This window comes from Chionomys nivalis, chromosome 6, assembly GCF_950005125.1.
Source record: "Chionomys nivalis chromosome 6, mChiNiv1.1, whole genome shotgun sequence".
NCBI lineage: Eukaryota > Metazoa > Chordata > Mammalia > Rodentia > Cricetidae > Chionomys > Chionomys nivalis.
Genome location: NC_080091.1, coordinates 23,115,339 through 23,130,403, shown reverse-complemented (window position 1 = coordinate 23,130,403; position 15,065 = coordinate 23,115,339). Strand labels below are relative to the sequence as shown.

At 47.3% G+C, this 15,065-nt stretch overlaps 1 protein-coding gene across 4 annotated transcripts in view; it reads right to left on the bottom strand.

Annotated features, from left to right (window-relative positions):
* The window catches only part of Cep68 (centrosomal protein 68), a 32,784-nt gene that overhangs the window by 2,673 nt on the left and 15,046 nt on the right, over positions 1 to 15,065 (bottom strand). Inside the window, exons 2-6 of one of the 4 annotated variants that reach the window (XM_057771301.1) lie at positions 14,001 to 14,337; positions 10,831 to 12,336; positions 10,086 to 10,208; positions 6,609 to 6,705; positions 565 to 738 (exon numbers count right to left, since the gene is read on the bottom strand). In XM_057771301.1, the coding sequence (XP_057627284.1) occupies positions 569 to 738; positions 6,609 to 6,705; positions 10,086 to 10,208; positions 10,831 to 12,336; positions 14,001 to 14,294 (2,190 nt within the window). In that variant the 5' untranslated portion in view covers positions 14,295 to 14,337 and the 3' untranslated portion in view covers positions 565 to 568. The remainder of the gene's footprint in view (positions 1 to 564; positions 739 to 6,608; positions 6,706 to 10,085; positions 10,209 to 10,830; positions 12,337 to 14,000; positions 14,338 to 15,065) is intronic. The other 3 variants (XM_057771304.1, XM_057771302.1, XM_057771303.1) reach the window with 3 other exon arrangements.

Here is a 15,065-nt window from a genome sequence, read left to right as displayed (position 1 = left end):
AGAAACAGCTCACACAAAGGTGACCACACTTGAGAGTCCTAGACCTTAATTCCCAGCATTAGGGAGATGGAGACAGGAAGGGATATAGCTAGGTAAGATGAGACAGGATCATTGCAGTCTGAGGCTCGCCCCTGCAGTCCGAGGACTGCCCCTTCGGTCTGATCATTGGTAGAGGTAAAAAGTCTCTAGTGGCTGGCCTCACTCTTCTCTGATCCTTCAGGCAAGCTTTATTTGTTAAAACACAAAATATCACTATAGCCCACACTGAAGAAGCGCCTGTGGGAAAAGCACTGGTAAGGGTTACTGTTCCTGTCTGAGGGTAGAGTTATGGTGAAGAGAACACTCAGAAGTGGGGACGTGGGGTGCTCCTCAGCAAGCACATGAAAACAGTGGAACCAACTTGAGTTCCACCACAGGAAGAGCCACGCCCCTGCCAGGGTAGCGAGTCCCACTCCATCACCCCATTGAGCTGCTCAGAAGTAATCCTTTACTAGGACAGCCCTGTTACTAGGACAGTCCTGGTTAGCAGTGCCTGGACAGCAGGTTCTGTATTTTTCTACTTACTGAGTTAAAGTCTTTCAGGCGGGTGTTCTTTAGCTGCTGTTGGCCTGTGGTCAGGGATGAGGGTGCAGCCAGCCAACATGTCCAAAGAGGCTAAGATGGAGTCATAAAGGTGATCTGCACAGCTCTCCAGCTCACCAGACTGCTCTGCAATCCTCCCAAGGACATCCTTCAAAACTAGTGGTGGTCAAGTCATAAAAGGAATAACCATTTGCTCAGACAGGGTTGTAGTAGCTCACAGTTCCTCCTCCCCTACCCCAGCAGGGTCTCCTGTAGAGCAGGCAGACCTCTTTTAAGCTTTCTACCTGAATAAGACCTTCAACTTTTGTATACACCATTACACTAGTTTATGTAGCTGTGGGGACAGAACCCAAGACTTCATGCAAGATTTCATGTTTGAGTAAATACTACCAATTGAGCCACATTCCCAGTCCACCTCTCTCCTTTTAAACAGTAATGCTCCAAGGGGGAAATCTGTAGATTTTTAGGGGATAGAGAATCAGTGACCAAAACTGGAGCAAAGGCGTGAAAATAGGCTAAATTCACTCCTACAGGTCAGAATGAGAAGAGGGGTGTGCTTGGGTCAGAGTATGCAATTGGAAGGCTGTTTCCTTTTGTTACACACAAAAGCTACTTCCTGTGCTTTATCAGCTGTGTTAACTGCTCCCTAGCTTCCTGCCTTAGGGAACATCTGCCAGCCGAGGATAAGAAAGGGGAAGACTTTGTTCTCTGCACAACATCGACTAGCTGGGGCAGAAAGGGAAGGAACAGCAGGCTGGGTGTGTTGAGGTTAGCCCCTTAGGAAGCCACGTGAGGGCAAAGTGCTGTCCTAACAAGAGAGCTGGTGTCATAGGAATGCTGTAGGGTGGTGAGCCAAGCTCGGTTCAGTCTTCCTGTGTGCCATCAGTGGGGTTCTAGGGCCTTTGACTTAAAACTACTGTAAACAGGTCATGGAGGAAAGGCCAGAAAGCTCTGTTTTCCTGGTGTGATTTTTGTGTTGTTTTAATTTAACATATGCATATGGGGCTTCATTTGGCTTAATTCCCATGGGGTTCAGTCATGTGACTCAAGCAGTTTGAGCATAAGACAAAATGTCAACCTGTATTTATGTAACTAGGTCAAAATGCCTTTGGCGGGGCCTTTTGGTAGAGTTAAGGTGCACTCACACTCCCAAGGTTATATTTGCAGCAAGTAAAAAAGCAGGATCTGAAAAGGGTGTCTGTGTGTGTGTGCGTGCGCACGCGCGCACGCGCACACACTGACAGGATGCTGCTTCTGCTGCTTATGGGAGGAGGAAGTGGGAAGTGTCAAGAGGAACTTGAACAAAACAGCTAAATGCTCCAATTATTCCAGGAGAGGACTGGGAGGAGTTAGCCTATCATTCTGAAGGAACCTGGATTCATGTCTCAGACTCAATCCAGAAGGCTCTCTGGCCAGCAAAATATCTTTTCCCAGAGTAGGACAAAGAGTAATGTTAGTGGATTTATTTACAAGTGAAAGTCTAAACAATCAGTTTTAGGATGTCTTCTATTACATATGGCCTCTATGAAAGATACTGAGCTCTTCCTGCTCATGCCCTGTGTCTTCAGACCCTAGGGGCAGCAGCTGGAAGTTTCTTCAGCCCCATGCTAAGTGTATTTGGTTAAAAAACAAAAAACAAAACAAAAAACTGGTTTAGTCAGAGGCAGTAAAGCTTGTAGACCAAGTTCCTGCCCCAATACAAAACCTAAACTTGGGGCTGGTGAGGTGGCTTAGGGAGTTGAGGCATTTACCACATAAATCTGGCAGCCTGAGTCCAATCTTTAAAACCCGTGTGAGGGCAGTTAACCTGATCTCCACACACACGGTATGGGGTATGGACAGGGATGGACACCCCCATTCATGTACACAATAAAACAAACCATTCAGGCTTAGCCACAAAATACCTAAAGATCCTACGTAAGACAACATAGGAAGAACTACAGGCAGGCCTTCCGAGAAGCAAGGGCTCACCAGTTCACTTTGCTGGAGACCTGTTAGTGGCTGTTTTCCATCAAAACTTCACCATGTGTTTGTTCACTTGACCCAGAGTACAACTGACACTGTCTGGAAATGTTTTAGGGCATCAACACTGTGGGGATGTGAGGTCTTTTGTGCTGCAAAACATCTTGCAAAGCTTTATATGGTAGTGGCACCAAGCCTGATAAACTTTGTTTTGTAACCTTTCTCCAGTAGGTAGGTACCTGGCCATCAGTTCACACAAGGTTCATCATGGTTGTGTTGATGCCGTTTGATTCCCCTGTAAGTACTCTCTCTCTCTGGAACTGTGTAGTACTACAGGACATTAGTGATCACTTTGGGGCCCATCAGTTCAAGGCTTTTGCAGACACAGATGGGCATCAGTTCCTGGCATGAAGGCAGTTAGAAATACTCTTGAAGTTCTCACACTTTGCTAAATTTGGAACCTATCCTGCAAATGGGTTTAAGTCTGGTTTGTATGGAAATGCAACCCTGTCCTCCCATCAGGTTAATGCGGTTTTTGTCTTTCAAAACAGGGTTTCTTTTCTCTGTGTAGCCTTGGCTGTCCTGGACCTAGCTCTGTTAGACCAGGCTGGCCTCAAACACAGAGATCTGCCTGCCTCTGCTTTTCAAGTGCTGGGAGTAAAGGCATGTGCCACCATTTCCCAGCTTCAAGTTTAATTCTTAAAATATTTTTTTTAATTCTTTGTAAATTTCACATAATGTATTCTGATCATATCCCCACTCATTCTCCTAATAAATTTAATCCTTTTAACTCATCTGTCCCTGAAAACAGACTTTTTTTTTTTTTTTTTTTTGACAAAGGAGCCAGGTTGGTCTCAAACCTTCTAAGTGCTAGGAAGCGGGCTGGCCAGTAACTGTCTATAGCTGATACGATCCTTGCTTTTGTGACAAAAACCCTTCCCTAAATTAGTAGAATATAAAATAGAGAAACCTGCCAGTTAAACTTGAGCTAAACAGGAAATTTGAGGGCTTCCACTGACTACCCCACCTACAACTAAGAACTGCCAGATCAAATTCTAGTTTCCTGGGCCAGGGAAATGACTCAGTGGGTAAACCTGAGGACCTAATTTTGAGAGAACCCACTCTCAGAAGCTGCCCTCTGATCTCTACATCTGTGCCATGCACACACACCTGAACTCACACAATACACACTTACTCAGAACATTGACAGAGACTTATAAAAGCAAAAGAATGAGTTCCTTGGGGGCTGGCACAATGGCTCAGAGAAGAAAGTGCTTGCTGGGCTACCCTGACAGTCTCACTGTGTAAAAAGTTCAGCAAGATGGCAGGCAGAGAGGGGAAGAGTCCAGGGGAAGCAAGCCTATGCCCTTGAGCCTCAAAAACAAGGTAGAAGGAGCCTCACCTGCTACATAAAAAAAAAAAAAAAAAAAAAAAAAAAAAAACCTTTCTGGGTGGTGGTGGCATACACCTTTAATCCTAGCACTCAGGAGGTAGAGGCAGGCGGATCTCTATTGAGTTCGAGGCCAGCCTGGTCTACAGAATGAGTTCCAGGACAGGCTCTGTAGCTACTGGAAACCCTGTCTCGAAAAACCAAAAAATAAAAAATAAAAATAAAAACCAAACAAACCCAAAAAACAAGTATCTCTTTCTTGTAGGCTCAATGCCTAGTTTACCTAGGCTTACATCTATGCCCATAACTCTCACCATGGGTCTGCAGGGTCTGGAGGGTCAGCGATGTGAGGAGCCAGTAGGTGTTCTTTGTGGAAGTCTCTTGGGCAGTGTGCACGTTTTCTTACAACAGAAGAGCAAAACCTGAAGCACACGGCTGGAGATGCAGCTCATTGGTAGCATCTATCTTACACCCCAAGGCCCTGGACTTGACCTCTCAGTAGTGGATTCAAACAAACAAAAGACCAAAAACAACACTCAAGACTGGACTGATGGTTAAGAATACTTACAACTCTTGGAGAATACCAGGTTTGGTTCCTAATACCTACTTGGAAGCTCACAATAACTTTTTAATTCCAGTTTCAGGAGCTCCAACACCCTCTTCTGACCCCCACATGTTCTTGCGTGCATGTGGTACATATACACACACACTCAGGCGCACACACACATTTAAAAACCAAACACCTCAAGCAAATATACACAGACATTCAGGGCTCAGTCTTCCAGAAGACTTGAGTTTGTTACATTAGGCTACTCACATGCAGCTGTAGCACAAGGGGAGCTAATGTCCTGGCCTCCAAGAACATCTGTATTCATATCATTACCCTCACATAGAAACACACATAATTGAAAAATAAGTCTTTTATTAAAAAGGGCATTGCACTGGTCATCCCAGCTTTCAGGAGGCAGAAGCAGGCAAGTCTCTCAGAGTTCAAGGCCAGCCTCGCCTACCTAGTGACTTCCAGGACAGCCAGAAAGCTCCATAGTGAGACCCTGTCTCAAAAACGAACAAAAAGCACTATAGGGCCTGTGAGGCAGCACAGTAGGTCGCACCGAGCCTAATGACCTGCCTTTGACCTCTGGAGCCAACATAATATGTAAGAATTCAAATAAGCCGGGGCGGTTGTGGCGCAGGCCTTTAATCCCAGCACTCGGGAGGCAGAGGCAGGCAGATCTCTCTGAGACCAGCCTGGTCTACAAGAGCTAGTTCCAGGACAGGCTCTAAAGCTACAGAGAAACCCTGTCTCGAAAAAACAAAAACAAACAAACAAAAGAATTCAAATAAACAAACACAACAGCTTGACCAGGAACTAGGATAGGAGACCTTGTCTCACAAAATAAAATTGCAGGCGTAAACCTGTAATTCCAGGACTTAAGGCAGAGGCAGGAGAATCCTTGCAGGTTTAAGACCATCCTGACCTATATAGTGAGTTCCTGCCTAGTCAGAGCTAAATAGGGAAAGTGTCTCAAAAACTAAGCAACAAAAAACAAAACTTCTAGTGTTACTATTAATAGTCACCTGATTTTAAAAAAATGGATGAATGACCTAGATACTTCAGAAGAGGAAAGGGCAGCAAACCTCTGAAAAAGGTTCACTATTATTAATCAGGAGGGAACTATGTGATATATAATCTTCAGGTAAGATGGCTTAGTTGAAACAGACAAAATGACAGCAAGGATGACAGAAAAGGGATCTCTTACACACTGCTGGTGGGAAGCAGTATGGAGGTCTGTACAAGACTAGAGACAGCAGCAGGCCCTGGGAACCCCTCTATGACTATGACCGTCTGGGAGAATGAACGCCACTCTCATCTTTGCTGGGCTCTAGTCACATCTCTGCATGAGATGGAACGGATGTGGGAAATGGGACCAATCTGAAAATCCCTGTCCGTTGAAGCTGATGAGAATTCTACATTGAGAAGATAAATAGAGTGCCACCACATTCTAAATTTGATTGCTGTAATAGTGGCTAGTTTTTTAAAATTTATTTTTAATTACATGTGTATGTGTGCACAGGCGAGTCAAGAAGACAACACTGGATGTCCTAGAGCTGGAGTTACAGTGCTCACAATAGCTAAGCTGTGTTTCCAGTGTCTGGCTAGTGGTTACTTTTGTTTTTATTTATTTATTTAGAGACAGGGTCTCATTATATAGCCCAGTCTGTCCTTGAACTATCACACCAGGCTAGCCAGAAATTCAAGAAGCAGCTCTGGCTCCCAAGTACTGGGATTAAAGACATGTACCACTATGCTCTTCATCTTTCATTTTACATTGACTAATTCAAACTTTTTAATTATGTATACAGTGTTCCTCCTGCATGTATGCCTGCAGGCCAGAAGAGGGCACCAGATCTCATTATAGATTGTTATGAGTTAACATGGGATTGCTGGGAATTTAACCTCTGAGCCACCTCACCAGCCCAATTTAGACTTTTATATTAAAATTCACTAGTAGGTGAATGGATTGAATTCCTAAGGGCTGCTCTAAAACACTCAGTGGAAAGGCATGCCCCAATTATAGCTACATACAGTGGACATGTGTACCACACTGGACCCATAGATACAGAGATACATTATGTGTCAATAAACAAGCAAACAAAGCTCTTGCTTACCCACCTGGGGTGTTATCCATCAGGCACTGAAGAAGAATCTCCCCCTTCTCCAAGACACTCTCTGTCAGGGACTGATGTTTGTCTATATCTTTCTTAAATTGCTTAAGACATCAAGAAAGAAAAAGAGCTTCAATATTATTGCTTGTAAAAGTTGTCTAGAATGAATCTGACCCAACACTGGACTTCTCTAACATGGAAGAAGCCATCATGCAGTAGAATCTCTCACTGGACCAGTCTAGTGGCAGCTTATTTGAGTACATGGGAAATATATTCATTCATTTTCTTTGTTGTTTTGAAGCAGGGTCTTAATTTGGCTCAGGCTGTTCTAAAGTCCTCCTTCTTACCTTCCCCAGGGCTAGAATTATAACCCTGGGCCATCAAGCCCAGCTCAACAGAAGACTTCTCCCCGGAGAAGCTGGCTCTTGAATAGGCTGGAATGGGATTTAATTTTGTGCCTTACTTTATGGTGTTCTCTAACTCAGTATGGGACTGACTGCTAGAATGAACATGTTAGATAAGAACTACAAGCAGAGTTTGCCGCTATGCTGACTGGTGGAGCTGTGGCCCTCACCTTTATTCCTCCTCTCTATGGACCTCTACAGCAACACCTTGGCATCAGGGAAGCTGATGTTTTCCCAAAAACTCTTCCCAAGCAGGTTTTCCCTCACAATTACAAAGCAGTGTTGCTGATTTTTATTTTCTTTAAAGACAGTCCTGGCTGTCCTAAACTACTATGTAAACTGGGCTGGCCACAAACTCAGAGCTATGACTACTGTCTCCTGAGTGCTAATTTAAAGGCAAGTGCCACCATAGTTGGCTGTAGCTAATTTTATTTTTAAATCTTTCTTTAGCGGGTAAAAATTGTATAAAATTAAACTATGACATGGGGCAGACTTGTTTAATATTTTGAAGGTGTTTTTTATTCTTGGATTTGTTCTCCTGTCATCACTATTACTCTGCCCCCAAACACTTTATTTTCCTGAGTGAGAGGGCAAGAAAGGGCAAGAGGACAGAAAAGAATGAGGGGACAGGAGAGGACGGGGACAGGACGAGGACAGGAGAGGACGAAGACAGGAGAGGACAGGAGAGGACGAGGACAGGAGGGGACAGGAGAGGACAGGAGAGGATGAGGGGACAGGAGAGGACGAGGACAGGAGAGGACGGGGACAGGAGAGGACGAGGACAGGACGAGGACAGGAGAGGACGAAGACAGGAGAGGACGGGGACAGGAGAGGATGAGGGGACAGGAGAGGACGAGGACAGGAGAGGATGAGAGGACAGGAGAGGACAGGAGGGGATGGGGACAGGAGGGGACAGGAGAGGACAGGAGAGGATGAGGGGACAGGAGAGGACGAGGACAGGAGAGGACGGGGACACGAGAGGACGAGGACAGGAGAGGACAGGAGGGGATGGGGACAGGAGGGGACAGGAGAGGACAGGAGAGGATGAGGGGACAGGAGAGGACGAGGACAGGAGAGGACGGGGACACGAGAGGACGAGGACAGGACGAGGACAGGAGAGGACGAAGACAGGAGAGGACGGGGACAGGAGAGGATGAGGGGACAGGAGAGGACGAGGACAGGAGAGGATGAGAGGACAGGAGAGGACAGGAGGGGATGGGGACAGGAGAGGACAGGAGGGGATGGGGACAGGAGAGGAGAGGATGAGAGGACAGGAGAGGACAGGGACAGGAGGGGACGGGGACAGGAGAGGACAGGATGAGAGGACAGGAGAGGACAGGAGGGGACGGGGACAGGAGAGGACAGGAGAGGATGAGAGAACAGGAGGGGACGGGGACAGGAGGGGACGGGGACAGGAGAGGACAGGAGAGTTGAGGATGAGAGGACAGGAGGGGACGGGGACAGGAGAGGACAGGAGGGGACAGGGACAGGAGAGGACGGGAGAGGATGAGGGGACAGGAGAGGATGAGGGGACAGCTACAGGAGAGGAAGAGTGATGATTAAAATGTAAGCACACATAAGTCCGAGAACTCAGTCTTGGTCTAAGCAAGAGCCAAGAGAACCCATTCATAAGTCCTGTCCCATTCTGAGGAAGGCGTCAGTAGCATCATCTCACTGACAAAGCTGTGTTTATACAAGAGGTCTAAGCTTGACTAATATGCAGGAATAAGTCCTGGCTCAGAGCTTAGCTGTCTACAATGCAAGATGGTTGCATCTGGCTACTCTTAAGCTGGGTCACAGAGGGGCTTATGAGGGTCAAATGCAGAGTGGAATAAGTCTCCTTTCACTTGTTCAGCCAGGCCAGGAAAGGCTACTGGGGTGTCAGAGAGCAATTTCCTCTCCCTGGGACTCCCCAGGTACGCTCTCCAGGCACAGACACACTGTGTTTGAACAGAGAGAACCTTCAGGTTCAGCCTTCAGCTCTTTCCTTAAGTTTTTCTCTATCTCTACAATGTATCTAAGAGCATCCCTGCCATGGCGGGACAGCTGGCTAGCCCAGGCTAGATCTAGTAGACTGCAAAGACAGAAAACAAAGGCCCTCCTCTCCAGACATGCAGTCCCCAGGATGCTGAGTCAGAGCTTGGGACTAAATCTCACCGTCTTCTGCTGATTCAGTGTTAGGGTATATGATCTGATATGGGTTCCGATTCCCTGCCAGACTAGCAGCAGGTCTGGGCTACAAACACCATCACCATGTGGTCAAAGTTAGCCAAGCTACCCAAGGTTAGCAGTTACAGGAATTACCCTCCATTTCAATATACTTTTAATCTACTATCACTAGCTAAAATTCATAGGTGTGAAATAATAGACCTTAATAACAATCAGGCGTAAAATAAAATCCATAAAACTGGCGTCAGATTTTGGGTTAAATCTGGCTTAAATCTGTCCTATCACACGGCCCCGTCTATGCCTGGATTCAGTATAGTTTCAGCTCAGCTCCATAAACACCAATACAGTCCAGACCATGGTGATGTTGATGTGTTCTGTGTCTGCAGTGCCCCATGTGGCAGCCGCCGCATAGCTGTGGGTGCACACCTGATTTAACTGTCATTCGATTCCCAGGCCTAAGGATCCAATCCTGAGACATCTGCCAAAGTACTGTGCAAATCCCCTCGAAAATATTTCTGATTTGAGACAAATATCATTTTCCTCTATCTGGTCTGGAAGTTCAGTCATATTTTATAGTTTTCAAAATTTGGAATTTAAAAAAGGTGTCTTTTTTTTTGCTTTTTCGAGACAGGGTTTCTCTGTGGTTTTGGAGCCTGTCCTGGAACTAGCTCTTGTAGACCAGGCTGGTCTCGAACTCACAGAGACCCGCCTGCCTCTGCCTCCCAAGTGCTGGGATTAAAGGCGTGCGCCACCACCGCCCGGCATTAAAAAAGGTGTCTTGATTAGATATATTCAGATAAAATAGTCAGCTGAGCTACAAGATTCCAGTTATTTGAGATTTTATTTTGTAAGAAGTGATTTAACCACCAGTTTCATGGGTGAGCAAGCCAGGAGCCAGGACCACACATTACCCGGTAAAGCTGCAGAGAAGACTTGAGACCCGTCAGAGTGGAACTGGGTGGAGCACTGAGGTCAGCAACATCTGTGACATTATACAACCAGCAGATGAGCTCTTCCAGCTGACAACAAAATGTCTGTGGAGATAAGAACACGTAGCTGGAGAGAGCTCAACGAGGAAGTCTGCCTACCATGCTTAGGGCCCAGTACCACAGACAAAGTTCACATGGTGCATCTGAGTGAGCCGCTGTTGTCCTTGTCCAAAGGCTACAAACAGCAGCATGCTAGGATACAGATGTCCTTCTAGAGTTCTCTCTCCTAGGTCATTTGTCTTCACCTCTATCCCATGACTCCAGACTTCCCCCATACTTGGCTGTGTCTCCCCTCATCCGGAAATGACACCAACACTAACAGGCTCAGAACACAGTCCTGAAGGTGAGAATGGAACTGTGGAGGAGCAGTGCGAGCCCAGAAGAACAAGCGTGCCAACCACTAAACATTCTATTCAAAACAGCTATTACATGATGGTTAGAACTACCTGACCCAACTAAAAATCTGCGTATCAGCTTCGTATCACTGAGGCACACAGAATGTTGGTGCTTCATGTTACCTAATTTCTCTGTCACTTTCTTACAACCACTAAAGGAGAACAATACCTCTATTTTGGGGGTATGTGTGCTGGAGGTGCTGAGACATGCTGTTGGTGGGCTGGGGAAATAACACTTATTCCAGAAGCTTCTCCTTGCTGAGCATCTTTACCTGCACACATTGCACCAGTGACGCTTTCCCCTGCCCTGTGTTCCTGGGAAGCCTCTCTTCAGCAGCTGGCTCTGAGAACGACCACCTGTCCGACGCAGCTTGCATGGAGGGGTGAGTTTTCAGCAGTCCATAAGAGACCCCGAGGGCCTGGCTGCTCATCATATTACTTTTGTCTGAGGAGTCTTTGGGATGGATAGAGTCCACGAAGCAGGGGTTCTGGACCATAGGCCCTTGGAAGGTAGCACCAGAAGGATGCTGCCTTTGGCTGGAGTCCAATGTAGGGGAAGCTGACCCATCACTGTCTGAGACTTCCAGTGAACTGTGCTCCTCAGCAGCCCCAGGGGGTAGGTTTACAAGGGTGGGAATGGCACCTAAGTAGGACATCAGACTAGAAGCCTGAGTCAGCCTCGTGGGCAAGGCAAGGTACTCATCCTCACTTTCCATCTCCTCTTCTGATGTCCACCCAGGCTTCACATAGGCAGGATGCCCAACATTCCAGCAGGCTCTCTTCTCCCTCTCTAGTCTGGAAAAGGGCGGGCCCCTCTCCTTTGTCCTTAGCTGGGGAGAACCCACACTGAGGTTCTTGCCTATAGGTGGATAGTTCTTTGTGTCCCTTGGGGCTGCCTCTCTGTTCTCACAAGAAGTATCCTTGGTACCTGAGGCTCTAGGGGTTGATGCAAGCTGCTTCCAAGATGCCAGGCTTATGCCATCCTGTTTCTGGGATACTCCCAAGGGCCAACGCTTAAGGCATGGCTCCCTGGCTCCAGAAAATGGCAGGGCAGGCACTTCTGATGCTAAGCAATTGTGTGAGATGTTAGTGGGCGACTTGAGAGTACTTGCTGCGGAGACAGAGAAACTGTCCAGATCTACACCTGAGTCCTGCATGACAGGGTCAGCCAGTACATGACTCTCAAGTTGCTTTGGGAGCTGAGGCCCAGGCCTCAGTGGGTAAGTGTAGTCAAGCAGATCTTCATACTCTTTATTTGGGTTCCAGAGTGGGGAATCGCGGTTAGGAGAGGGAGGTAGAGAATTTGGCAGCACACAGGCCCAGTACTCTGCCTGAAAGGAGAGCTGTCTCTTACCCAGGGTAGTAGCATTACCCCCAGGGACCCCAGGCTGTGGTGACCACAGGGACTGAGGCTCTGACCCCACCACAGAGGGGGCTCCATGAGGTACAATAAACTCCCGAGAGGAGACCTTGGCAAAGGAGCTACTTTGAGGCTCTGCCTTCTCCTGGTGATCCTGGAGACTGTTGCCCATGGAAGAGGCAGAGATGTTTCTGCTAGAGAGCTGAGGAGCACCTGGGCTCACCGTGGTCTTCCATTGTGATAGGAGAGGGAATCTTGAGATGTGAGGTTGCTGGCTGAGGCCCAGAACTTGAGGTGATTCAACCGGGGACTGGTTGTCTTCACTGTCAGCATCATGTTCTGAGCACACAGTTATAGTTCCAAGGACTTGAACCCTCTGATACAGGTCCTGGGAGGCAGGAAGTTTGTTTTCCTCCATCTACAACAAGGGGAAAAAGCAAAAGCTGAGGTGAAAATAAGCAAAGTTTTTTTGTTTTTTTTTAAAGACCAGTTAAGGTTGAAGGAGGAGTGGGGGCGATATCAATGAAAACAAAGTAGTTCTAAGGATCCTATGGGAAAACCTATTACGTAGTATACTTATCTAAGAAGACAAAAAGAAACAAACAAAACTGGAAAGAAAGAAAGATAGATGGATACATAGATTTGCTTGTGTGCCCAGAGGAGTATTCAGGCAAGATTTCAAGGCTACTGCTGTTAGTGGTTAGTACCAATACTCATCCTACTCTGGGAACTCTCCGGCAACTGATCCTGAACCCATCTTTTCGGAAGTTAAGTCACTCACTTAGTGAGAGCAGAATCCAAGACAGTTTTGCATGCAGAAGCTGACTGCAGGAAATCAATGCCTCTCCTCTAATGATGGGTCCCCATCAAGTGAACAAGCCCCCATCAATCACCACCTCTGACAGGAGGTCCAGCAGGCCCCGCCAGGATGCACTCTTACAAAATGAGCCCCTCTGTTTCTTTACTCTGGACTTTTAATCTCAGGGAGTAACTTACCCCAGAGGAAGACAATAACTAACACAAGGACTTCAGAACCAGACTGAACTCCTATTTGTACCACCTTCCAGAAGTACAACGAGACCTTCCCTCCCTACCCTGGGGAATGGACATAGCACCAGCACTGCCTCCCTAAGGAGGCATTGAGAAAGCACTAAGAGCCCCTCATTAGCAGGCGTAAGAACAGAAACCACAACCTCTTTTAAGAAACACCCACTTCTGGGCTTGCTGATTTGCTTCTTGACCCAACAAACATGATTTACAGGTGCCCCCTGTTAACCCTTGCTATCAACAGGTACTGTTCTCTCCCAGTCATGCGCAGAGCCTTCTCACAGGACAGGGCTCCAAGGAGAGAGAGAGAGAGACCAAGCAGGAGCCAGACACAATGCACAAATCAAAGCTGTCCCTGGACCTCGGTAGATTGAACATGACATTGCCAGAGCCAGGAGGAGCAGATCACTGATCATTCTCCTACTACAAGGACTTAAAAGATTCAGAGACTTGCCTTTGGCCTTAGAACACGGCTCTCATATAATATCCAGTCATGGAGACCAGAGGCACTGCTGCCCGTTAAAGGAGCTTCAGGGTTCTGACAAGTCCCAAGAGGATTTAATCTGGGAACCCCTAGCCCCCTACCAAGTCCCCTAGAAGCTTTCAGATTACCAAATCAGAAGCAGGATGAGGGTCCCTCATTAAGAGACCCCTAATCCTAGTCCTCTGGTCAGCAGGCTCCTGATGAACCTCAAACTGTCCTTAAGAAGTCCCCAGTACAGCACTCGGGAGGCAGAGGCAGGCGGATCTCTGGGAGTTCGAGGCCAGCCTGGTCTACAAGAGCTAGTTCCAGGCCAGGCTCCAAAGCTACAGAGAAACCCTGTCTCGAAAAACCAAAAAAAAAAAAAAAAAAAAAAAGAAAAGTCCCCAGTGACCCTGAACAGGAGACATAGCACAGAACCCCCTGCTGACTTCAAGGCCCAGCTCTCCAAGTGAACCTGTGAAACAGGATCCTGTGCAGTGGTGGGCAGGGAGTAACCGTCAAGAAAATGCAGTGCCCTGGCTCAGTTCCAGCTTCAACTCCTCAGTACTTACGTGGCTTCCTGCAGAGTGAAGGTCTCCAGTCCCCATGCTGGCAGAAGGAAGTGGGCCTCTGAGGGCAGGTTCAGACCTATCTGCTACCGGTTCTCCGCTGGCAATGTGGGCCTGTGACAAGAAGACTCCAGAGACGCAGTCAGGGCCAGCCCCAGCCCTCCACAGTGGCCCTCTCTCAGCTTCCAGATGCACGGGTTGCTGTGGCTCCTGTTCCCCAGAGTTCCACCTGCCACAGGATGGGACCTTCGTGTTGACAGATGCGTCGGTCTCAGCCACATCTTCACCTAGAGCCATTGAGTCTTCCCTAAATTGCGTTTCCCTTAAAGCCTTCAGGAACCTACAAAACAAGGGAAGCAGAGAGAAAAATAATTTTCTTCATGTGTCCTGAAAAAACCTTGACTTTAAGTAAAGACAGACTTTTCTGGTCAAAGGAACAGTGACCACTTCCTTGGGGGAGTATCAAGGTCTGGATTTTCCTCAGTCCAGATCCTTTCACACAGATGCCTCAGTAGAGTTGGGAAAAGTGTGACCAAACCAAAGGCTTGTACAGGTTACTGCACAAGGTCAAAAACAAGGCAACAGAAGACAAAAAAAGTATTGTAAGGGGCTGGAGAGATGGCTCAGAGGTTAAGAACACTGACTGCTCTTCCTGAGGTCCTGAGTTCAGTTCCCAGCAACCACATGGTGGCTCACAGCCATCTGTAATGAGATCTGGTGCCCTCTTCTGGCCTGCAGGCATACATGGAAGGAATGTTGTCTACATAAATAAATAAATATTTAAAAAAAAAAAAAAAAAGTATTGTAAGACAGCTGACCTGGGTGGAAGGCACACATTCCTTGCCTAATAGCTGACGGGAGAGGAGGCTTACATGGGAGAAGGGGGAGTGCAGATCAGCGGGCGCCTTCTCCCAGGTGGAGGTTTGTGATTAGAGACACATCTCATCCTAACTGCCTGCTCAGGAGATACTTGGTTCTGCAAATCTCAGCACAGGTCAGTATTTCCTAGGGCCATTCTTTTCACTGACTAGGTTCCCATGTGCTGTTCTGGACATTACACAGGGACAG